Raw genomic sequence first — 26,055 nt, forward strand, 5'->3', positions numbered from 1 at the left:
ACCAAAAGTCAAGGTTATAGTCCATGTGGAAGGTGAACAAAATCATACTTAACTACAGCACACAGCATCATTTATTCTCACTCATTTACAGACACTTTTCATTCACTCTATCTTCTTCTGCGTCAAGCACATGAATTCACATGATGTTAACTCATAACTCATCAATATATCACAGCCAAAAGAACTATAAAAATGTGAATAAATACTCAAATAATTGGTATCCAACATATTGAGGGTCTTTTATTTTAACCTTATTCATTTTGAGTGAATAAGTTTTAACATCAAACAGTAACATCACCTATTGTAATATAATACCTGATAGACTACTCAGCATGACAATTTTCATAACACCCACATTTATATGAGATTCATGTACGCAGTACGTGCATCCAAATATATAACTTATCTAATTATGTATTCACATCTTACAATACTGGAAGAGGTTGATAAATAACTTTACAGTAACATTGAATCCAACATTGAAATAAAACTTTTAAAATATGCTAGATGTATAAATTTCAGGATGAAGCTTAACACATTTGAACAAGTATTTTTTCATTATTTTAATTAAAATTCAACCAGGGGTAATCGAACTTTCATGTTCTTTTCCACCCCCATCACACCCATTCTCCAATTTATAATAATTATTGGCATTGATCATCAAGAGAAGGCTGTGGAGCTGAGCATGATACCCATGATGAGCCAAGCGCCATGCATATCTAAAGAGAAAAGTAGTCATTTCCTGAAAAAGAAACAAAACAATAAATGTGCACACTTGTTATAAAAAAGGGAATAAATAACATGTATCGAAAAAAATGATTAACAATGCATGAATAATTCAACAAAATTTGTCCTAAAGTCAACACAAAATACACACATCACATAGTTACCTCTTAAAAATTAGTAAATTGGGAATTTTTTGATTAGGATTTGTGATGGTTAGAAAATATCGTTTAATATATCCCCGCTTCCTCTTCTTTAAACAAATATGATATAGGCGTAAAATACACTTGGATTGCAAGTTCTCAATTATGACTTGTTTGGAAAGATTTCTGTCTTTGAAATATCTAAATAACAACCGATCAGAAGGCTCATTGGCTTCAACCGTTTTATGCTTGGATCTTCCGATTCAGGAGAAAAATGCATCCACACTATGTTTTGTCCATAAAATCTAAGATATTTTACTTGCTTCTTTCCACATCTATAATCATATTATTATCAGCCTTGATTCAATAGGTTTTTTAAATATAGCTATATCAATTTAGAGGAAGAGCTGAGCTCACCTTGTACTTAATCCTAGATCTGGTGAAATTCATACTTCATAGTATTGAGGCTAGCTCCTTCCCCTATGCTACCTGCAGTTTCCCAATTAAGTACTGGCTCCCAAGAAAATTAGCAAGGGTTGAGGGTGTGTGCAGCAGTATTCTGGCTATCAAGGTAGTCCCTTTAGAAAGGGTACTATGTTGTTCAGAATAGTTGAAATGGGGCATTGGGAATGGTTTCAATACAAACATGCTCATGAAAATGTACCACAGCAGACTTGTGAACTGACAAGACAGGGAATGACTAATATGGGATGAATACTGCACAAAAATTGAACCAATTCAGAATGGGTATTTACTGACAATGTACACCACTAGGGAGCTTAGTGTAAAGTTAGAAGCTGTACCAGCCACATGCAAATGGAATACATGATTTCATCATCTTTCACCAACTCGAATTACATTTGCACCCTGGAGAAATCGTAACTTTAAATATCAGGGGATGAAGTCACTTTACTTTTAATGTTTCCTCTTTCAGAATGAAGCAAAGAATATATCACTCCCTTTTTATTTATGGAAAAATTTATTCAAAATCACTCTTTTGCAAAAATATAAATAAAATAGAGTACTTAAAATGCAAGACACAAAATGCAATTTATAATTTTGATTACCACTGCATAAGATGCACTCCATATTTTAGCTGTATTTTTAAAGGAAATAAGTTCATTCCTATATGCTGGAAAATATGGCAATCAGCACTAAACAATAATTATCCTAATCAGGGATAATATAAAATGAAAGAGCAAAATTGAAGTCTCGCTATTAGCCTTGAGCATAATATTATTTAGTTCTGTATTTTGTGCCTACATGACATCATCAAAGCCACAAGATACAACATTAATTAATTATTAAATGTACAAGCTATATTGTATTGTTAGGGTGGTTCTTAACGGAATAAGGTGTTTGCAGTTTCCTACTGGCTACTTCAATTGTTTTATGTACATTCAAAACCTTGCATATTGACTAATAAAGAGGAGAAGACATGAAACATATCAAACTTATATTTCAGTAGCAGCAACTCATGCTATGGGGTAACATAATACTTTTAACTGAAGAATAGATGTTATATCTCAGACAGACATACTTGCCATGTGCTTAGCTAATTATTGAATTTTTATTGCTGACACCATAAAGGTTACTTATTTGACATTTTCACTGTGTATTCATACATATGAATCTAGGATAATACAAAAAATACCAAATGAATAAGAAGTCAGCTCATTCAACATTTCAAAATGCTAGTCAACTAGATATAATAAAATAACTATATTCTGATATTTTTACTGTTATACCAGCATAATATTAATCAAACAAGATTTTTTAAAAGATTAATTTATCACCACAAGTTGCATCTTACTTTAAGCAATACTTCAATCATAACCTTGGAATAATCATTTGAAAGGAAAATGTTACAAATAAGAATATACTAAATTTCTTACCTCAAAAGCATCATATATCCGAGTCAGAACTTTAAAATTAGGATGAACCAGGTTAAAATTTTCTCCATTTCCTTGGTCATTAGGTATGACCCATGATCTTGAGCATAATGACCAGTGGAACTTCATCACCAGTTTCAAAATATCATTTATTATGGTTGAAATTGTCTCTGAGCGTTTATTCAACATGCACCTATAAAATAATTAAAAATTTCAATTTAAATCTCATTCTTTCTTCAATTTTCCACTACTTATGTACGAGTAAATTTGCAGAATACCCTTCAAACTATAACAGGGAAGTGTTGAACCATAGAACCACAAAGCACACCACATGAATTCCTGCATTAAATGATTCTATGACGCCAGCTTCAAACGTGAATTGCATGGAAGTATAATTTTGATTAAAAAATTGCTCACAAAATGAATGTCAGAAAGACACTAAGATCTTTCTGCCAAAAATGATAAGAGTGCTTCACCTTGGTTCCGATGCAATCATGATGAACAAATGCTTGAATCTACCTGCAAGCTTCATGTCTATTTTTTTTAGGCTTTGAAAAATCTTTTTCATACTAGGATAAATAGGAAGGTACCAGATATATTACATTACTGAAAGACATAGATGTTGAACTGAGTCCTGAACAGCTAGGGTAGAACAAAAGGGCAGATACAGATCGGAAATCAAAAGGGTAGATACAGATCATAAATCACTGGCTATGAAATATATTTTAAAATTCAAAAGTATTGGAAGGGTTGAAACACTGAGAAAGTTGGCCGAATGAAATCAGAACTTTAAAGGAAAAATCAGAATATTCATTTGATAAAAATCTAAGCAAGGCTGAGAGAATGAAAATCATATAGGCAATGTGTTTTGAAAAATGTGATATTGGAAGTAGCAGAAAAAACACATGAATGGTTAAGAATATGGTACAATGATGCCCACACTAAATTTGCAGCAATGGGCTGCAGACCTTATTAAAGGGTAGAGTGGGTGTGTGGATGGTAACAGAAGGAAAAAGAGTAGAAAAGGGAGCGGAATGGAAGAAAAGGAAATAAATTCAGGCAACAACTGACACTTTTACCTTATGCATGCAAAGTTAAGGCAATCTGATGGCTGAACAGGGCTATATAAGGCTTAAGTTTAATAGTCCTGCATTAGACCATAGGCCTGGGGAGATCTGGATGAACAACACTGGTTTGTCGTGAGGAAAATGGTGAATGAATGATTTGACTGAAATGAAGAGCTTCAACACTTTCTACACACCACACACACACAGAAATAATATCAATTAAAAAACAGATAAAATTTGATTCAATTAAATCAGCATGCTTAGCTGTCACATGGAAAGAATACTGAGTATGGGTAAAAATGACTCTGCTTATGAATAATAAATTTATGAAATATACAGTAAGACATACAGATTGCAAAGTGCATTTGTACTTCCATGCGATTGATACAGCAATTGCAAAAGAAAATTAAACACTGTACAATCATGGTAATGCACTTAGAAAAGCTAAGTCAGAATTTTTCATTACAATCATACTAGGTCTGTCCCAAAAGTAGTAGCACTGAGTTGATTAAAAAATATTTATGGCTAAAAGTGATATATTCACACAAAAGTCTTTGAAGTAGCACCATTTTGCTTCCACGCACCGCTGTCAGTGGGTTTTCTATGCCTCGTACCCCTTCTGGAATGCTGCTAAGTTCCCTTGTTACGACTTATTATAATGCTTTCACCAAGCCGTAGTGATGTCCTCTCAGCATACATTTTTTGGTGGAGAAGAGGAAGAAGTCTGATTGGGCATTGTCTAAAAAGTTTGGATCCTTGATCACATGGTCAAGAAGCTCTTCGCAGATCTACATGCAAGATTCCTTCTGTTCATCGGAGAGCACTCACGGCACCAACTTTGCACACACCTTTCTCATGCCCATGTTTTCGGTCACAAGTCAATGAAAACATCACTTTTTGGGACGCTAAGTTCATCAGAAATCATGGGAACACTAAATCTGTGATCCCTGTCCAACAAATTCTTCACTCTTGCAAGATTTTCATCAAGTTTTGAGGTCGAGGGGAATCCTGAAGATTCGATGTTTTCAATATCTTCTCTACCCTTCTGAGACAACTTGTGCCCCTGAAAAACAGCCAATTTACCCAAGGCGTTATCACCATAAACTGCCTCGAACATGTCATGAGTCTCTTTCCCAGTTTTGCCAAGTTTCACGCAAAATTTGATGGCAAAGCACTATTTGAATAACTGGTTCATGACGGAGCATAACAAGGTCTCATTACAGAGGTTTCGCAAACAACGATCAACATTCCACAAAGGCTGGGAGTCAACTGCCACCAACCTCCAGCCTTTCCTGAGACTCTCCTCTCTTGAACCCTGCCAGAGAAACCACTGCCTGTCCATCTGTCTAGCCAGAAAAAATAAGACACTACTTTTGGGACTGACCTAGTATGCAGTATATAAAGAGCCACAATGCAGCATTTGTGAAGGGCATCATTTGAAAGTATAATATGGTATAATGAATGTTCTTTCCTGTTAGTTGAGCTTAACGTCAAGCCATAGTTTGCATTTAAGCCACATAAAAAAACATATTCAAGAGATGACAAACATAGAGAAAAATATTTCTGCAAAAGAAGACTAAGCTTCAAAAAATCACCACAATCTCGGATATGAATTCTTAAAAGTCTCATCAGTTCAATCTTACAATGAACTTGAAAGATTTAAATGCATGATTTTACTTGTGGAATTGAGGAAATAATTTAAGCTACATATTACTTTGGCAAGTTAAATATTGATTAAAAATCAGAGGGTATAATTTAGGAAATCATTTAACAGTATTTATGAAACTGTTTATGAAATCATTTGTCTCTAGCAGAAACTCAGTTAAATGTAAGCATTTAACTGAGAATTTAAAAGCTAAGAATAAACTCTGCAATTTTTAGTTATTTAATGATCGAAGGCCATTCTTCATATTTCAAATTTCTTTCAAGTGAAGGGAAAGAATTCGATAACATTAATCATACCCACTATGTTTGTCATAGCTAATAAACTTCAAATACATATCTACTTTTAAAAAGTCAGTGGCTAATGTCTTTAGTAGGTACATGCTAAATAAACGATAACTCAAAGAAGTGTAACTTACCCAAACAAGATTCGCTTAACATACAACACATGCTCAGCATAAAATTCATCAAGGCAAGAAGAATTGGCAATTGCCTCCTCTAATCTTTTACCGCTGGCTTTCAACACTTCAGCGGTTATATATGACTGAACAGCTTTGATGAGGTTTAGCATTTGATGCCTAAAAAGTTGCAGTGTCCTGTAATGATGGGAGTGGTGAAATGCTCCAGAGGGTGACCTCCGGCCACCAGAAAATGCCTACGGAGAGAGGGATATTTTAAACACATTTCAACATTGAATAAAGGGCACGACTCTCTTTCATTGAAGTTATTTCAATAGGCATCATTGAAAAGGACCATATGTAAAACCATTAATTATACTAATTTTTAAATTGAACTTTAACAATTTGATTGGTATCAACAGGATAGATCTTATACATCTTTGTTTTGTATTTGTGATTTATTATTTTCACTCCATCATATATGTAAGTATACAGCTAGATATTACACATATTTCCAACATTAGTTATAACATAATCATAAGAGCAATCTGACTGAAATGGAAAAAGAGGGAAAAATGGATATGTAGTCAAAATATAAATGGTAAAAAGTAGCAACTATAGGGCAGGCCTGACAAATATCAACTGATGCAAATACTGCTGATAATACTTGATATCAGTCAGCTGAATATCTTAGGAAAAAATTGGCATTTCTGATTTTAGGGAGATAGTTCAATGCTCACTGGCTTGTGTACTCTTAAGCATCTTGAAGGAAAATACTTTGAGTGACTATGGACTGATGAGGAGGAAGAGAGAAGGAAAGACTGCAAAGAGTTAAAAGGAGCTAAAATACCTAAAAGTGAAAAATATTGCAGAAAAGGTCCCAATTTAATATAATAATGAATATGTTGTGCCAAAAAAGGTTATCCAGTGATGACATTCATAAAGAGAGTTTTAAATTAAGGATAAAATTATGATTATAGAATTCATTTTAATCCACAAACACTATGAGATTTAATGCAATCAATGATTTTCAAATCCTTATTGTGTGGGTAGCAAATTTGTTGTACTATCTCCATTAAAGAAGTGTGTATTCCCTATAATACATTGCAGCAGGTTTTGTAATTTCATCACCCATTTTTAAGAACTATTAATGTTATGTATTGACACTTGCGAACAAAAATGGAAGCTCATGCAATCTTCCATTTGTTAAGAATGAATTTTAAGGTAAGCAAATTCTGATTTAAGACCTCATTGAGTGATTTAATAGGCAAACAAAATATTTCAAATGTGAAGTAAATTATTTTACCTTGCAAAATGAAGCCATGATAATCCTGACAACAAAGCTGGGACATAGTCAAATTTGATTGAATCCAAATTCTCATTCTTTTTTTCAATGAATCTAAACATCTACTTTTTTATCATTATCTTTAAAACCTTCTCTCCTTTTTCACCAACCAAGTATTTGAGACAAATCTCATTAAATTTCATAATTTTTATATTAATCCAATGGTACTTTCTTATTTGTCCTCAGATAAAAATCTATATTATTAAAAATTAGAAAAAGTGAGCACTGATTTCAAATGCCTAAAATAATTGCCCACTAGATTTCTCTTTTGTTGATGGCATTTTAGGTAATTATTCATGAATAATGCATGATTTTATTTAATCATGAGAAATAGTTAACAACGTGATACTGAAAAATTGGGGGAACTTCTAGAATGCTGGAAATATGCATGCCCAATACAATGTTATGTCTCCGAGGAAAAAATACCAATGCATCTTTCCACTAAATTTTTATTTGGTACTACTAGTTTCGACACATTGGCAGCATCTTCAGATGAAAAGTTATACATACATTGGTATTTTTACTTCAGTGATAATGGATTTCCACAAAGTTAAGCCTGAAAATATCGAATACAAAATATTATGTGGCTGGATATTAGCAAACTAAGTGTTCAACAACAAATTAATATTTTCATTTAGTAAAATCTTCTGGGGTGACTCAGCAATTCCTTATGTTTTAAATGTTAATTCAAAGTGATTAATGCCGTGAATCCAAAATTAAACTTTCACTGAATAGTTGCCACCAGCGAATAGATTTTAGTCTAAATTTTCATGGTTTCAACTTTGGCAGTGATTTCTCAAAATTAATAAGCCTAAAATGTCAAGATCTAATTTTTCCAATTTGGATAGGGTAAAATGAATGTTGTTCTTTTAACTAATAGTTAAGTTTTACACAGTTTTGGACACCTACGAATTTTATCTCTTTTTCAAGAGCAGAAAAGGTTTTCTATTACTGCTGTTAAAATTAAAATTTTTTTCCTGAGAAAAACAAATACACTGAATTTCTTCAACAACTATTAACTCAAATACCCCTTGCTCGAAAGAATGAGTACAAATATAATCGATAAAGGGGAAAAAGATGATGGATAGAGAGATAGCCATCTTTATTTTGGGGTTAGGTTGAGGCTATGGTATCTCATCAACCACCTAACCCCTTGTCACACATTTATAACATTTAACTTATAGATAAATTCCAATACGTGTACATAAATACCAAATAAAATATCTTAGGACTATCATAAAGCAACACAATGATGATAGGGAGACAGATGCACATGATACTTGGGTGCACAATTAAAACCCAATGTTTTACCTGCTTATTTCCTTTCATAGGATCAATGATCCTCATGTGCATGAAGACATCCTCCAGGGCCCAGGAGGCATGTTTAAGTCTGAGCAGGAGATCTAGTACACGAGAATATTTGGAAAGGGCCTCATCCGTGAGGACAACATTCAATGGCCAAGGTGCATCATAGATCATTTGAATGGATCCCAACTGCTCCATAGCTGATGCTTGTGCAGGGCAACCTCTACAGACATTGTTAAAAGGAAAATTGTTATTCCCAATCAAGGCGTAAAGGCATATTTGCAAAAAATATAGAAATACCATGAACTAAATTAAAATATTATCTATGTGGCTAAGGCTTTGATTGTATTTCAAATGTACTCACTGAAGCGTCATGGACAAAAGACTGGCATTAGGGTCGGAGACTGCATGGGTTGATGACGCAAGCGCATGAGACAGGATGGTATTCAATGAAACAACATTCAGACACTCAACGCTGGGTTTTTTCCCTAAAAAAGGTAAAATGACAGAGCAAAACGAGATATTAGCAGGAATGATGCAAATATCAAAGAAAAAAAACTGCAGGGATGATTTTTTAAAATAAATTTTATAATGACGTTTCAATTGAGGTCTTTGCTGATTCAACAACTTATAACAGAGCTTGCTTTGGGATCTAGCACAGAGCAGGTGTGACAGTAGAAGCAAAGGTTTGGGGAGAAGTGAGGATGATAGGGAAAGAATTAGAAGGGATGATGCTAAATGGAGGGTAACAATGGAGTTAGTTGCATGCAAGGCATTGGCTAGTGTCTTCTTTACTCCCAAGATCAAAGCAAAGAGTGTTCTGGGGGAAAAATGATCAATTGCCCAACATTGGGTTAAACAATGAGTTTACCACTTTAATATTTGTACAAGTATTTCACTAATCACTGGAATGACCCATGAAATAAGAACCAACATGAGAGTTGATTCTCCTGATGCCAAGAAAGTGGCACATCAATTTTGTAGATACTTTACTGTCCCATCATGGAGCACCAGTAAACTAACACACAGAAGTCTGAGATTTCCTCTGGAAGGCATTACCTGCACAGCCAACTCTATCCCCAGAGCAAACACCTGCAGAGTTTTATTCTGCGGGATTTCACAGAAGATAATGCGTTTTTGCAGCACTTGCCTTCCAATCCTGCATAACTCATTAATTGAATCAGTGCAGCAGTTTTACAAGTGATGCCAGAGATGCTGAAGCAAGTTTGGCAAGAAATTAATCACAGGTGGGATGTCTACAATATCACCAACAGCACTCATATCAAACCAAAGTGACTGCTGGATGAAAAAAATTGATGTTTTTGCTAAAAAAGACCAGTTAACCAAACCTTCCAAGTACTCTGAAAAAATTTTGTAATACCTACAATTTATGATTTCCTTTTTGAATCACCCTATACAGTTGATGATAAACTAATGTGTCATATCATATAAATCAAATCACACTTGTCACTTTAACATGTGTTGATATTCAGGAATTCATTCTAATTGTGAAAATAGTTGTCCAATTAAGTGAATAATTTTGACTTTGAAGATTCAAAGCTTTTTTGGGTTAGGAAGGCTACAACTCATTGCAATTTTAGAACTCACGGCCACAGGGCCATCACCTTATTCTTAATTTTAGTTGGATACTTATTACTTAGGTTTTTATTACCTTAATACCTGGGTTAGTGAATAAGCTAAATTTGGAGGCAAATTCTTCCCAGTATATAACAAATTCTCCACTCATTTGGATAACAGGCCCTATTATATCTATCTGAACCCAATTTTTAGTTCAGCATACCAACTACTTTATAACGTCTTGCCTCTGAGTGCATGCAAAATTAAAGGCTGTTCATGGACTCTAAATAATGAAGGATTTACCCAGGATTCTGCACAAATTTTTATAGAGTGAATTGATATCAAATGACCTTGCAAAATATTAACTTCATGAGTGCAATATTACCATGTTCTTACCTAACTGACCTTTAACAAATGTGTGGGCTTAATGTGTCTTCTTGCATGTGGAACGTTAAAATTACCATGATCTTTAATGAATTCATTAAAAAAATTCAAATAATTCTGTGGATATAATTTAGACAACACTAACACTTTCACTCTTTTAATATATTACCTGGTTTGTGTCGCATAGCAGAGAAGAGATCCTCTGATAGCCTCCTCCCAAATTCACCATCAAGAAGGAAAAAATAGGCACGGAGGGAGTGCAGATGACTGATTAGTCCCTTATCCACTAGCAACCACTTAAGCAGGGCTGCATCAACTTTTCGTGAATGGCTGATGAGAGACACCAATACATGACGGAATGGCCAATCAAATTTTTCTGCTTCATCGGCTGAGTGCAATATTTGAAAGAAACCCAAATAAGAAAACAGATAAATGAATTTTTACTATAAAAGTTTTTCTCATGACTACGTGTAAATTAGCTTCAAAGCTGTTAATTCAAACATGAAATATTTGAAGTAAATGATTTTCCATGCCAAAATAAGTAAAATACTTATCAATATACTCATTAAATATATTATATGTAATTATTCAGATGCATTAAATTGTAATGAATTTTACACACACATATATATATATATATATATATATATATATATATATATATATATATATATATATATACATAGAAAACTTTATAATTTATGCAAATTATTATAATGTAAAATATTAAATTAAAGGGATAGCTTTCAAAATATATTTATCAATAAGTATTTCAACATACAAATTCTCTAGGTTGAACTAAACAACTGCAAGTTCAGGTTCAAACTCAAGAAACACCTAGGTGTACCAAACAGTTATTACAAAATCAATTTCAAATTGTATGGGTATGCCAATGTTATATGGCACCCATGGTCATTTTTGTAATTGTGTCATATATTTGCTAAATGCTCGTATCTCTGAAATTTTGCCAAGTAGGTTGTCCAGTAGCCATTTTATGCTTGCCCCGTGTCGGTAAAGAGTGCTTCACCTGGAATTACACTTGAACCTCGCTTAATGTGCACCTTGCATATCGAGCAAAAATATTTTTAAAAATTGAATTGCTTGATGAGCAATGTATCACATTATGAGTGATGAGGAGAGGAGAATTCATTGATTGGGCACCCACTGCATCAGTCTGCGTTCACTATTCATTCCGATAGCATCTTAGTGTCACTTGTGATCACGCAGTTTTCTAAATTTGTATTGAGGGATATTAATTGAGATTTTTTTAGTGTAAAGTTTATTATTTTATGTATGGATTTAAAAATTTGCTACAGAAAAAGCTGGAAGAACAAAACCATAAGAGAATAAAATAATCATAGAAGTGAAAATGAAAACCTTTGAAAAGCAAGAATGAGGTGTGCAGACACACTAGCAATCACATACAATTGACAATCTGCAATATCTTCAAGAATAAGGACAAAATTAAGGAGATAGATGCTTCAGAGGGAGTGACAAAAATATCAACGCAATGATTATGTATTCCCAATGATTTTGAAAGGTTACTTTTCATATGGCTAAACGAAAAGGAATAGCAATGCGATATTATTAATAAGAATATCACTTGAGAGAAGGCGAATATGATTTTTGGCAACCTCAATACAAAGAAGCCAGGATAATCAATGGCGAATGAATAAGTGCTTGAGGGAAGCCATCGGAGGTTTGAGAAGTTTGAGAAAAGAGCTGGTATCTGTATTAATGTAAGGCAAGGTGAAGGAGTGAAATCCAACACAAAGGCAACAGAAAACTTCATTAAACATTTTCAAACACTTAGCACCAAGGAAAACCATTAGTTGATGATAACATGACTCAAACGAGAAACATCGCCTTTAAATGCGATTTTTGTATGCTCTGTATTGCAATCAATGGTTTCTATATCCATCATTTGCATATTTAGATTATCATATTTTTCTTAAAAATATAGATCACCTTCAGTTGATTCCTCATCTGTCCTGCTAATTTCAGATGCACGAGAAAAGGAAAAGAGCCCATCCACCTTCTTCAATGGAGTTCTTTTTGGACTAAAAGATATTGAAGCAGGAGGAAAAGAGATAATGGAGGAGACAAAATCATCATCCAAACAACTCTCTGGTTTGCAATTGTCTTTTGAAAGGGACTCAACAACTTTCCCTGTACCACTATCACTGCCTTCACTGCTAACACACTCATGACTATCCGCACTCTCCTGGCTCTTGCCTGACTCTTCCTTTAGTTCTACGGCATCAGAATGAACCATGAGTTCCTCATGTTTGGAAATATTGCTAACGGAGAGAGTGGCACAGGATACGCCTGTAATACTGTCTGTTTTTTCACCCAATTTATTTTCAGTTTTATCTCCAACGTTCATCTCTCTTGAATTATTCTCCTCTTCACTTAATTTAGAGTCATCTATAGGGCCAACAACTGAGGTAATTTCTTGAGGAGTAAATTCAGGCAGATTGCCCTCTCCTTTTACGTCCTCCGCAACATTAGAGAGCAATGTGGGTTGACTCTCAGCCTGTGCCTCCCTTTCACTTTTGACAAGGAGATCCAAGTCAACACATGCATCATCCTCTGTATTTTTATGTATATTGGGTTTTACAGTAGCACTGAGTGATGGATTTTGCAAAACAACTAATGAAGGTGATATTTTTTTTGTCCTCAACTGCAGTCTACGCCTCCTCCAGTCTGCTCTCATTCGCCTTTTTTCCAGAGCTGCAGAGGATTTTGCATATTCATCAATAATGGCATCCCTGTCAAAAAAGCCAAGAGAGTTAAAAGTTAGACATACTGAACACATGCAGTCATCAAAGAAGCCCAAGGTTTATGAAAAATTACACTCACTAGTTACTATGGCCATTTTTGTAAAAAGTAAATCTTTAAAATCATAATACCAACAGTGGTTGTCAGCTGATATTATTCGTAAATATTATTACCACAACTGCAATAATTTCCATCAAAATAAATTAAAACTGAATTTATGAACTATTTTTGAAAGAAATACTCGTAGAAGATAAATACATATTATTGTTACAATAAAAACAAACTTCTTAAAAAAAATAAAAGTTATACTTCCTACATGCTTAAAATTAATGAATTTGCTGAAATTCCCCAGATATGAAAGAGATATTGATTTCTTTTGCAAATAATTCTCAAAGAATACCTCATAAGATTACTAAAAACAAAGACTCCTTACTCTCAGATAACTCTTAGTAAACAACCAAGAGATCAGTTGGATATTCCCAGGTACTCAGGAAATAGGGAGGGATTCCATGCTCCCCAAAACCTTTACTTTAAACCTAATTAATTAAATTTTCTCATTGAACCATCGGACTAAAAAAATAATATTGCCCTGATGGCAGTACAATTCAGAAGACCACTTTGCTTATACATATAATCATTTCGGAGTAGATGCACGACTATCAACTCCAGGAAAATACATTGTCTAAGAATGATACTTTACCTTCGAAAACAGTTGCTAAAATATCAGTAAATATTTAATGTATTTCAAAAGACATTAATAAAATATACATGATGAATAAATAAAAATATTAACTTTCAGGAAAGTTTAAACATGCGAGGAAATAAAAGCTGGTCTTGTAGTTGATGAAGAAAGAAGACCCCATGATAATTATGCAGCAAGGAAACTTGCCTGACGGCTTTGAAGCGCAGTTCATCTTCAGAGCAGGAAGGTATCAATGGTACCTTTTTCACATCTTTTGATACAGCTTCTTGAGGAATATTAATGTCATCACAAGAGGGAACAGCTTCACCAGTTATCACTTCATCACCTTTCTCTTCATTTACAGCATCAAATTCTAAAAAGCACATAGAATTAAGATGATATAATCAACCTATCATAGAAATGAAAATGAATGGATGGTGCTTTATTGAGTGGCCTATGGTAAATAATTATCATTCAACTCCTAACATAAAAATGAGAGGCGTTTCTTTGCCCAACTTTAAAAAAAATGTAATATACATATTTATTTAGTCTTCATATTGAATGCTAACAATTGAACTTTCAACAGCAAAATATGTGCCTTCAGCAAGAATTTGTCCAATAAATGTGCATGATTGATTACATACATTCAACTTTTCATGACATTTTCCAATTCCTATTCACATTTACAGGATGAGGAATTCCTGAAGTTGACATGTTAATTTTGTCAAAATCATACCCATTAGTATTTCTTTAGCATCACTTTAAAACTGATTTGCTTCAAAAATGTCTCGATAGATTTATTCTTGCATACAAAACTATCCCATTTTTAAATATATTTGCAATATACTTCCTAGTTTTTTTTTATAAGAATTCCTTGAAAAAGGTATTCATAAAAGGGAAAATTAAAATTTTACTTACTGCATCCTGTAGTAATGCATAAACTCACATTGCTAACAGCTAAAATATACAGAGCAATAATTGAAACATATTTGTAAATAAGTTTTTCTAAAATTTTAGACATAGCCGACAAGCAATTGCCAAAATTAATTCACAAGATTTGAAGAAGCCAGGTTATGTTCATAACTAAAATATACTCAGGAGGAAAATATCTTTAAAGAGGCACACATTTTAGGTAATATATGAGTATTAAAACTCGGAATAAACCTACCTTCAGATGCAGTTAAGTCTTCCTGCACTCCTTGGTGTACAACTTTAGTGTCATCACTGCCAAATGATTTCAAGTTTGGATGGCTGGTTTCAGATTCAGCCTGCCTCATGGAAATGGTTTTCTCCACCTCATCTCTATCCAGGGATGTCATTTGCTCAGATTTCAGTCCACTCAAGTTTAGACTGTCCTCCAGCACTGCATTCTAGGTAAATAAGAATGCCTTCTGTATTGGTCAGATATATAAAGGATACATATTTATTTATTTAGCCTTTAGTCCAAAAACAGCGCATTTTGGCCTTTAGATATGACTATTATCAATGATTACAATTGACACATTTACAAATACCCAAGCCCTAGGTGGAGGAAAACCCACACAAGTGGGAATCGAATCTCGGACCCTTGGAATGGCAGACGAGGACTAACTGCATTTTGGTCCTTCTGAGATAGGTTTGAACTAGACCAGGTGGAACCTGGTCTAGTTTATACACTCCTATTTTAATATTTAACTAAAATTTTCTCTTTACCATCACCATCATATAGTTTCAACAACCATATATCCACACCATACAAAAACATGCTCCATATTAGTTTTGCAGTCTTAAAATGAAGAAATTCCAAATTGTAAAAATCATTGGCATGACCAGGATCCTGGTCAAGTCAAATGACTTTCACACTTTGAAATTGTAGCATTTTAATGCACATTACAGGATGACTCTGTAAAGTTACTGTTGTGGCATCTCCTGCAGTTCTTTCGAGTCTTTCCTTAAAATCCTTACTCAATGTTCCTGTCATCAATTCCCTCCTTGAGAAAGCTTCTCCACCAAATGCATTTTTTAATGTCTCTACTAATTTGATCAACTTGGTCCCAAACACTGCCAAAATAGATGTGAACACACCATTCACTTACTCAACTTTTTGCCCACTTATTTTAACATGTAATGAAGCCTTCCTCTAGCTTAAAAACCTTGTAACCTTTGTTTGGCTTACCATTATTCTCATTCCATTCCTAAGAGACTTTTCCTAATGTGCTCAGTAATGATTCTAATCCTATACCTGGTTAACTAAAGCCTGATCATTCACAAACAGAACTGATTTTATGAATTTCCCTTCACTTTCATTCCTATCTCCAGTTTTTCCCATGTCTCTTTAAAAATTTCCTCCAGATATATGGTAAACATGTGACAATGGATACACTTGACTTAACCCTCTAACTAACACTGCCCATTCTGACTCTCCTTCCACCACTTGCACCTGAGTAGTCTGAGAAATGTACAGGTTGCAAATAAGTGACCTATCGCTGCCATCTACTCCGATTTCTGCAACACATTCATTAATACCAATTCAATCAATCAAATACCTTCTCGATACCTAAAAAAACAAAAAAAATACATCCCTATTGAATTCTACCTTCTTCTCCATTAGTGTACTCATTACTGTTTCGGCATCATATGTGCATCTACCCTTTCTGAACCCGAACTGATCATCCCCTATGCAATCATTTGCTCTCTTCTAGAACCTCTCATTGATGATCCTGCACATCATCATAGATTTGTACAAATATGATAAAATTACATGCAAATTGAAGTGTATAATGAATATATTTATGTTGAGCATACCTTTGGGTCACACAGCTTCAAAAAATGAACAGATTTTCCACATCGAAGAAGAAGAGGTTCAAGACCACTCAAAAATTCAGGAACTGAAACTGAATTGACAGAGAAGGCCCGTGTCCAATATCGGCGACTCCTGTATGAAATATACTCCATTCTGGCTCCCACAAAGAAGTCACCTTCATCCACCAATTCTCCACTATACACCCACTTCTCTAAGAGACTGAAAAGAAAAGGAAATGCTGGTTTTTGATAAAGTAACCTTATAATTCTTTTGCCTCAATCCACAAAAAAAGGCATTGTAAGAGTGGCAGGGCGAAACACTTCTTTCTGAATTTCAAAGCACATTAGAAAGAATAGAATAACACATTTTGTAATTAAAACTTAAACCTCATTTAGGCAATGTCAAAAAGAGTAGGTCATAATGTTTGAAATTGTAAGTTTAATGAATAATACAAAAAAAACAATCAAAAAACATAGAGCTGTTCAGGCACACAGGATCATTTGTTTAAAATACTCCCAGTGTGGCTTGACACTTCACAGCTCCTACATGGCTTACCTAAAATATGCTCTGCATGCTGAGTTCAAAATATATCGAAGTGAATACACTAGTTCTTTCCTCTGGGCTCCATATGAATGTCTATAAAGATGACCCAAGGCTCCAACGCCACTAGGAAAACTGTTACCACTGTCCCATTTCCCAAATGCTCGGGCCAATCCAATGATTTTTTGTTGCAGAATCCTTATCTTTGATTTAACCAGGAGGAAGGATAAAGATGATTTTTTCAGTAGACTCTGCATTACCACCATAGAAGCTCCACTATAGAAATTTAAATAAGTCTTCATACTCCTTCGAATAGCCTGTGGGAAATATGTAGAAGTTTTTAGTATTTTTTCACAAATTATCACTGCTTATTGATTAAAAGGGGTTTATAATAATATTCCATATATGTATATACCTTGAAAGTTAATTTATATGAGAAATTTCAATTATTATTATGTGATAGTCTGCCATTTAGGTAGGCTGTGGATGGACAGGGACTGAACACTGCCTTGCTCAACATGACACAACTTAACACTCCACACTAAAATAAACCCTACTTCAAGTCCACGTAAGTCTTTCCTCCCTTCATTCCACCCAAAATGTCTATCCTCATCTTCCCCCCACCTCACTTGCCTAAATTTATCCCCTCTATCACAGTCTTTAACATTCGAATGCCAATCAAAATGAACATAACAGAACAGAACATAACAAAATGCTCTGCATTCACCCTGATTCCTTTCAACAATCCCCTCTCCTACTCTACCTTACCTAGCACTTCAACACTTGTTTTCCTATTGATCCAATTCTCATTTTCTATTCTTCTCTAAACCCACATTTCAAAGGCAGTCATTATAAAATTCAATTCAATGAAAGATGCTCAAGATGCAAACTTCAAAAATGCTAATTAATTACATGTTGGAACAAATGCTCAAGTGAAAATAAAGACTTAACAAAAAGGAAAACCAACCAGCATTGATGATCAAGTTTTTCATGTTTACTGAATTGAATGAATTCTCATTGTGCCCTTGGTCCAACTTTTTGGAGGCCAATGTAAATGGGGCTATATATCGTGACATTTATGGGTGAAAACTCAGGGAATTGTTAAGTAGTCACAAGTCATATGAACAATATATGAGCGAATAAAATAAATGTGTAATGGATATTTCAATCTGTTATTTGTTTGTGAGCAAAAATCAAAATACAGCGGAATCCTGATATAGCATCATTTTCTAAGAATAATGAAGAATAACCTGTAAAGTCAAAAGTACAATTTATTGCATTTCAATATATATTATATTATGATAGCCTGATATTATTAGAAAAAATTATTTCATATTTATAGCTGAATATTTCTAAAGAAATTACTTCATACCTGTTGAATAATTCCTTCAGATGTATCTGGACAAGTAGGAGGCTCTGAAAAGTCTGCTAGACGCCTGAAGCAGGTACCCATTATAATGAAATCCTGGGAGTAGAGGGCCAAAGCTTCATGACTAAGCCCTTCAATCCATGTCCCAGAAAGAAGCTCAAAAGCATTCAACTTCTATTGCGAAAGAAAACATTTAAAAAATATCAGAGAATAACAATTAAAACTCATTCACATCAGAAATACATATCCTGTGATTTTGATCTTACTAATGAAGCTATAATAAGAGTTTCATGGGTGATAAGGTTACATTTTCTTGTTTAAGTATGGATATTCTATTTTTAATCTGTTTCTTCATGTTCTTGGGCATGTATGATGAATGCCAACTTTCTGGAAATGCTCACCAGAAGAACGACATGATCATCCCCATATAAATAACAATAGAGCAAATGAGTGAGAAAAAACTGACAAGCCTGATGATCCATTCATAGAAGACTCTGAAAAGAGTCCTCAAGAAGTATTTGGAAGAAAGTTAAGAGTTTCTTTTGATTTAACAGAACCAGAAGAACCTGAGCAGCTACTCTTGCTCTCAGACTTTTTAAAGAAGAGGATACAAAAGACTTATTTTTTTCTCTGTCTCCTTGAATTTTATAATGATAAAATTATATGTGCTATTTAGCTTTGGACAGCCGGTAGAGGGGACAGTGTGGTATCATCAAGCCAATGTAAAAGAAATAATACATACAATACATAACATCCACTTGCTCCATAGACAGGGCAAGTTGCAGTGGCTAGATGCAGTGAAAGTAGATATAATAGATTGAATGCAACAAATACACTGAGAAAGGATAAGGAAAGAATACTACAATTTGGGATGACACGGCTATACTTGCAGAGGAAAGATCTGACAGGGATGAAAAATATATTAATTACATATACATGTATGTTTTTATGAACTGTTTGCTTATATCTGGACTGATACTATTTGCTCTCTGCTGTTTTTTCTTTGGTTAGAAAGCCATCTTTGCAGGCAATAATCTGCCTAATATCCCATCTACATCTACATAATACCCTGCAAGCAGCGTGTGGCGGGGGGTGTTAGGTCACCACCCATAAAAAGGAACAATATCTCCCTCCCTCTTGCTTTCTCAGTAATATCCTGTCTTCCTAAATTGCAAAGTTCTTTCACCACATTGACTGCTATATCGACATGTACATGCTTGATTTTTCGACAGTCAGGCCATCATCCTCAGAATTCTGTTCTTGGGATTAAAGCCTGGGAGGTTTGAAGGCTTCAACCACTAATATGTGAGCTATCTAGTGTTCTCACCTCTATGCTACTCAAAGATTTGGGGAGGATTTTGATCACCAAAACAGAGAAACAGTTGCCAAATGATAAGTAGTGAGAAGTCATATGAGTAAGGGTGGGATAATTAGGGAAGGTGGTTGTTCGAACAGAGGAAAAGGGTGGTAGTGAGTGCATTCATTCACGGAGAAGGCAGGACAGCATTAAAATGAGAGGTGGTAGATGACATTTTCTAAAATGCAAGTAGCAAAGGAATGATTTTTGGATTTGGATCCTTGAGTCAGAGAGTGGGCAAGAAATGATTGCAGCATTTGCAGTGTGGTCATTACATGGTGTGGAGAGGAGTGAAGATGAGATGGAAGCATGCTAGTGGCCTGGTAGATTTCAAAATTTTACACAAATTTGATGACCATTTAAATAAGAAAGACGGGCAATATAGGAATAGAAGTGATGTGAGTTCATTTCTTTGGATAATGGGAAAGAATATGCAGAATGAAAGCCTGATATTGTGGGGCATAGGGAAAAATGCTGAGATGAGATTGGGATTGTCAGATACAGACAAAGTGAAAGATACTGAGGAGGAGTTGATAGAGGAAATGAATGAAGATAAAGTTTCATTTAAATGGAGCCAAAGGGGAAAGATGTTGTCAAAGTAGTGGGTCTACAAGAGTGGTTTGAGGGTTTGGGTTTGAAGAAAGGAATGTTTGAGTTTGCCCATTGAAAGATTAGCATATGCTAGAGTCAATACCTGTACCCATTGTGGTGCCATTCATGTGTGTATAAGTATATATTTATTCACTTATAAAATTTACTTTCCAAAGGCTGTGAGGCAAATATGAGAAGAGGACTAAAAAGATAGCAATGTGGTACTACAAAAATTATAAAAAGAAAATGGAAAGAGATAGGAATAAATGAATAAGTACATACTTTAAAATAATGATGCAGGGAGGAGCCTAAGGAGTACAAAAGAAGAAAAAGGAACCTAATTGATCACTCAGGCACTCATGATTGAGACCATAACTGAAGGAAATGAACATGGCAAGTGTTACAAAGGAAAGCGAACAATGAATGAGAATAAGTAGGTAATTGAAGAATCAGACCATGGAACAAAGGAGGAAAGACTGCCAAGGAACAGGATAGCTTAGAGAGCTTCTTGGAGCCAAGCCTACTCTTGATAACCCATGATGATACACCACTTGTTTCTGGAAAATTATTATATGATAAGCAGATTTTAGGAAAAATCAAATGCAATCCACAAACGTTCTTGAAAGGTTTCATCAAACAACAAAGAACATCCAATTTCTCTGAAAAGTAATGAGTGTTTAAAATTAGAATTGGAAGGCCCTCAATAAGCAGAGATCTTTATCTGACAAAGACAAAGCTAGAGAAAAGTAGTAGTTTTTTGTAGTTTTTAAGGAGAGGCAACTGACAGCTGAGGTCATTTGCAGCATCAGGGATGGACAGGAAAGGATGAAGGGTGGAGAGGAACCTGAGGTCGGCATGAGCATACTCTTGAAAGCATACATGAAAGGCGCCAAGGGGTCCCTAGCTTGACATGCCATCTGACGGACGGCGTACTAACTCAAAGTGCTCTCCACAAAGCACCTCGAGTAGGGATTGGGATGCCAGTGAAAAATATCTGCCGCCTCTGAGATTCGAACCCGGGCCCTCTAGGTGGGAAGTCAGTATGTTAGCCACTGCACCATCCCTCAAGAGAAAAGATTATAGGAGAATCATAATAGGAACGAGCAAGATAATTGACATTCAATTTGGTTTGGTTCTGGCTTTTTTCTAAAACTTTGTACATAATTAATGTTTCAGTGAAATACATTATTTAGGGAAGAGTAGACAACAAATTTAGTCAAGCAGTTTATTTTTCTCAGTCCGAGGCCGGAATCATTATGACAAGGTCTCATTTTTTTATTCAGAAGCATTAATTATATTTAACCTCATTTTTAAATTAAGAAAAAATACTCGTCAATATCATTTCCATATTAAGCACTTTAAATGTCCCTGTATCTTCATTAATTGAAAAAAAATTATTGGACCATAAAATATTTTCGTAGAAATATTGATTTTAAATTTTATCGTTATCTCTAACACAATGAGCAATTACTTATTTCTGATACCATTATATTTCTTCACCTTTTTTCCAAGAAGGTTGAAAAAAATTTTTTTTAACCTAAACCTCACTTATGTAATTAGTTACTCTGGGAATCATAATTTATTTCAAATTTCGTGAAAAAACCCGGATGTGGCTGAAATTTTTATGTAGTTCATTATATTCTGAAAAAAAACAAATGATAGTTTTTTAAAAATAACCTTGTACTTCATCCACAACTGAAACTTTCTGCCATACTAACATACATACTAAGTAATTTTGATGCATAGTAAGTTTTCAAAACTCTTATAGGGGATGCAATACGAGGGTGGCCCCATAAGTACCCGGCCTAACCTAGAGATGGCGGTAGTTGTTCGAAAAATATCACTGTATTAGAAAGTAAGCAATCTATATAAAGCATATATTTCAAGTTTGAAGATGCCACGTTGTTTAGTATTTGTTTGGCAGCCATCAATAGTGAACATTTTCAGTGAATTTGTGAAAATGGAGAAAACTGGTCATTGTTATGTGATACAATACTTATATTTGAAAGGCCTCAACCCAACCAATATAAAAGCTGAACTGGATTCTACTCTGGGTGTGTCTGCTCCTTTGTTTACAACAGTAAAATATTGGTTAGCAGAGTTTAAATCAGGCCGTACAAGCTGTCAAGACAAGCAAACACATTAGTCAACCAAAGGATGTGACGACTACAGAAACAGTGAAGAAAATCCATAAAAGTGATACTGGATGATCGTCGACTGAAATTCTGTGAGCTTGTAGACATAGTATGCATTTCAAAGTGTGGTACATGGGATATTGACTGAAAATTTGGACATGAGAATGCTGTGTGCAAGATGGGTATTGCATAATAAAAACTTCGTTGTAATTTTCCACAATTAAAACTTTATTCCGACCATGGTTTCGATACACTGTATCATCATCAGGTGAGGAAAAGTACAAGGGGAAGGAATATATATACCAAGCTACAAGAAGGGGTGGCAAGGGAGGAAAGAGTGGGGGGGAAGGGGTGGGGGGGTTCGTCATGAAGAGAAAGGCAGGAAAAACCAATGGGATCCCCGAAGTGCAGGCAGCTCACTCTTCGTGGGGAGGAGGGGGGGGGGAAAGGTGTCGTTATAAAGGGCACTAAGGGAAGTTAATGGACAAAAGTGGGGAGGGGCAAGAGAGGAACTGAATGTCATTAAGGAGCTCTTGTCTTCTGGTTTCTCTGTTGGATAATTACTAAACTCTCAAGAGCGTCCAATTTCTTGCTTTTATGGAATTTGTGCAACGGTTTAAATTCAAAGTCAGGGGAATGGTTCTTCTCCAAGAGGTGGGTCGCAAAGATGGATGTGGTGTTGCCTAACGTATAACATTTCCGATGTTCCTTGATGCATGTGGCGAAATTTCGTCCAGTCTGCCCCACATAAGTCGCATTACATTGGCACTTTAATTCATAAACACCACACTGTTTATCGATGTCAAATTTGTCTTTGTTTGAGCAGAGTGATTTGGATATAGATAAAGGGGTGTAGAATGAAACACGGAATTTATCCTTGGGTAGAATGTTGGCAATTTTATAGGACAAAGAGTTTGAGAAGGGGATTTTACACCATTTACGCGTGGGGTTATTGGAGTATGGCAGAAGGGTTGTGTGGAGCTCGATGGCAGTTTTTCTCAGTTTTTTCTTAAATAGGGAATCAATGAGGTCGCCCTTGTAGCTATTCCTCTCTGCAATGAACTTGATGGTGGTGAGTTCACGGTCAAAGGCAGTTTTGGGCATTGGAATGCTGATTAATCTGTGAAGCATGCAGTGGAAGCTTGCCAACTTACGGGAAATAGGATGGCAAGAATCAGAAGGAATCACTAGGTCCGTATAAGTGGGTTTCCTATAGAAGGAAAAGACATGTTGGCTCTCTTTGATTTCAATCCCGAGGTCCAAGAAATTTATTGAGTGGTTCTCTCCCATTTCCATAGTGAAATTAATTGAATTATGCCTGTTGTTTAAGAACTGCACAAATTGGCCCAACTGCCTTTCACTACCAGACCAACAACATAGTATGTCGTCCACATACCTACACCAATAGACGATGTTCTTAATAAGTTTTTCGTTGGAATCGAACAGCTTTTCTTCAAAAAAGTCCATAAAGACTTCAGCTAACAGGGGAGAGAGAGGGGAGCCCATGGCAAGACCGTTTTTTTGCTTATAGTATGTACCATTGAAAAGGAAGTAATTTTGTTCCACACATATGTTGAGGAGCATAGAAATTTCTTGGATGAGGAGTTGGTTGGTTCCGGCAATGCACAGTATGTTTTTTGCGTGTTCTAAGCCCATCGTTTTTTCCTGCCTTTCTCTTCATGACGAACCCCCCCCCCCTTCCCCCACTCTTTCCTCCCCTGCCACCCCTTCTTGTAGCTTGGTATATATATTCCTTCCCCTGGTACTTTTCCTCACCTGATGATGATACGGTGTATCGAAACCATGGTCGGAATAAATTTTTAACTGTGGAAAATTGCAACGAAGTTTTTATTATGTCTCGATTCCACAACATCACGCCTGACTCTTCACTTTTGTATGGGTATTGCATTTGCTCACACTCGAGCAAAACCAGTGTCGTGAGGATATTTCAATTGAGTGTTTAGCAAAGTTTCACAGCACAACAAAGCAGAATTTCCGCACCATTTCCTAGCCATGGATGAAACATGGGTCCATTACTTCACACCCGAGACAAAAGAACAATCAAGACAAAGGATTCAAAAGGGAGAACCGCCTCCAAAGAAGGCAAAGAGTGTTTCATCTACAGGCAAGGTCATGGCATCGGTTTTTTAAGATGTGTGTTGGATTATTTCCATTGACTATCTTGAAAAATGAAAAACTATCCACGGCAAGTATTATGCGATCTTATTGCAATGTTTGAGCGAAGAAATCAAGCAAAAGCTTCTGCATTTGGCTAAGAAAAAAGTGTTTTTTCATCAAGGCAGTGCACCAGCTCACAAATCCATTATTGTAGTGGCAAAATTCATGAATTAAAGTTTCAATTGCCACCTGATTCACCATATTTAGCCCCCTTGGATTATTTTCTGCCCGCAAACTTGAAAAAATGGCTCAGTGGTCAAAGATTTCCAACCGTGAAAAAGTGATGTCGGCAGTTAATGGCTATTTTGAGGAGCAAGACAATTCTTATTATAAAAAGGGTATCAAACTTATTGAACATCGCTGGGAAAAGTGTACAGAGCTGAAAGGAGATTATTTTGAAAAATAAATACATTTTTTTCCTAAATGCTTTTGTTTTCTTTGTTGGGTTGGGTACTTCTGGGACCACCCTCATATAGCTGTGACAAACACAGGAATTGAGTTGGGCCATTTGAAGAAACTAGTGAAAATGCTATCTGTTTAAGGTAACATTACTATTTGCTCACCTCATTAAAAATGAAGCACTCAGATTCCACTCCAATTAGAAGGTACATTACTTGCTGGAAGAAAGAAAGGTATGAAGTGGAATTCTTGGGAGGTGACCATACACTTGGCTCCATAGTGAGGATCAAACACTCTTGAATCTTCAGTTGACAGTGAAGGGCTTTAGCACCCGCCTCCATCAATGTTGGTAGCTCACGGCCTGGTGAGGCTTCTCCAAGAGACTCCCAAGTCCTGTGAGTACCTTTCTTCTCACATACTTTGTCCAACACACCAACTTCATCCCACTGTATACCACACCATCCACCAGGTGATATGCCCAAGGGTGTAGCACCATGTGAAACGTAGCCTTCATCCTCAAACTGGAATTAAAATATCACCACTAATAAACCAAACAACAATGATGGAAGAAATAAATGAAAGAAGGGTAAGTATGCACACATGATTAAAATTCAGGGCAGAAATTTAATTACCATCACAGCCCTAAAAACACTATGCACCTGTGCATTTAGTTGAGCGTTATACAAATCACAGTAAAAGAATAATATATATCTGTGGTCAGATGAATGAAGCACCTATTTACTA

At 35.3% G+C, this 26,055-nt stretch overlaps 1 protein-coding gene across 1 annotated transcript in view; it reads right to left on the bottom strand.

Annotated features, from left to right (window-relative positions):
- Positions 1 to 214: 214 nt before the first annotated feature.
- Grip163 (gamma-tubulin complex component 6) overlaps positions 215 to 26,055 on the bottom strand; it is a 28,470-nt gene continuing 2,629 nt past the window's right edge. The window contains exons 5-17 of the mRNA XM_071588268.1: positions 25,476 to 25,832; positions 18,655 to 18,825; positions 17,298 to 17,599; positions 16,745 to 16,961; positions 15,129 to 15,330; positions 14,168 to 14,333; positions 12,466 to 13,268; positions 10,667 to 10,885; positions 8,900 to 9,023; positions 8,542 to 8,758; positions 5,907 to 6,142; positions 2,762 to 2,951; positions 215 to 742 (exon numbers count right to left, since the gene is read on the bottom strand). Coding sequence (XP_071444369.1) covers positions 575 to 742; positions 2,762 to 2,951; positions 5,907 to 6,142; positions 8,542 to 8,758; positions 8,900 to 9,023; positions 10,667 to 10,885; positions 12,466 to 13,268; positions 14,168 to 14,333; positions 15,129 to 15,330; positions 16,745 to 16,961; positions 17,298 to 17,599; positions 18,655 to 18,825; positions 25,476 to 25,832 — 3,372 coding nt within the window. The 3' untranslated portion in view covers positions 215 to 574. The remainder of the gene's footprint in view (positions 743 to 2,761; positions 2,952 to 5,906; positions 6,143 to 8,541; positions 8,759 to 8,899; positions 9,024 to 10,666; positions 10,886 to 12,465; positions 13,269 to 14,167; positions 14,334 to 15,128; positions 15,331 to 16,744; positions 16,962 to 17,297; positions 17,600 to 18,654; positions 18,826 to 25,475; positions 25,833 to 26,055) is intronic.

Source organism: Hetaerina americana, unplaced genomic scaffold (genome assembly GCF_022747635.1).
Source record: "Hetaerina americana unplaced genomic scaffold, ioHetAmer1.1.p SCAF_3, whole genome shotgun sequence".
Classification (NCBI taxonomy): domain Eukaryota; kingdom Metazoa; phylum Arthropoda; class Insecta; order Odonata; family Calopterygidae; genus Hetaerina; species Hetaerina americana.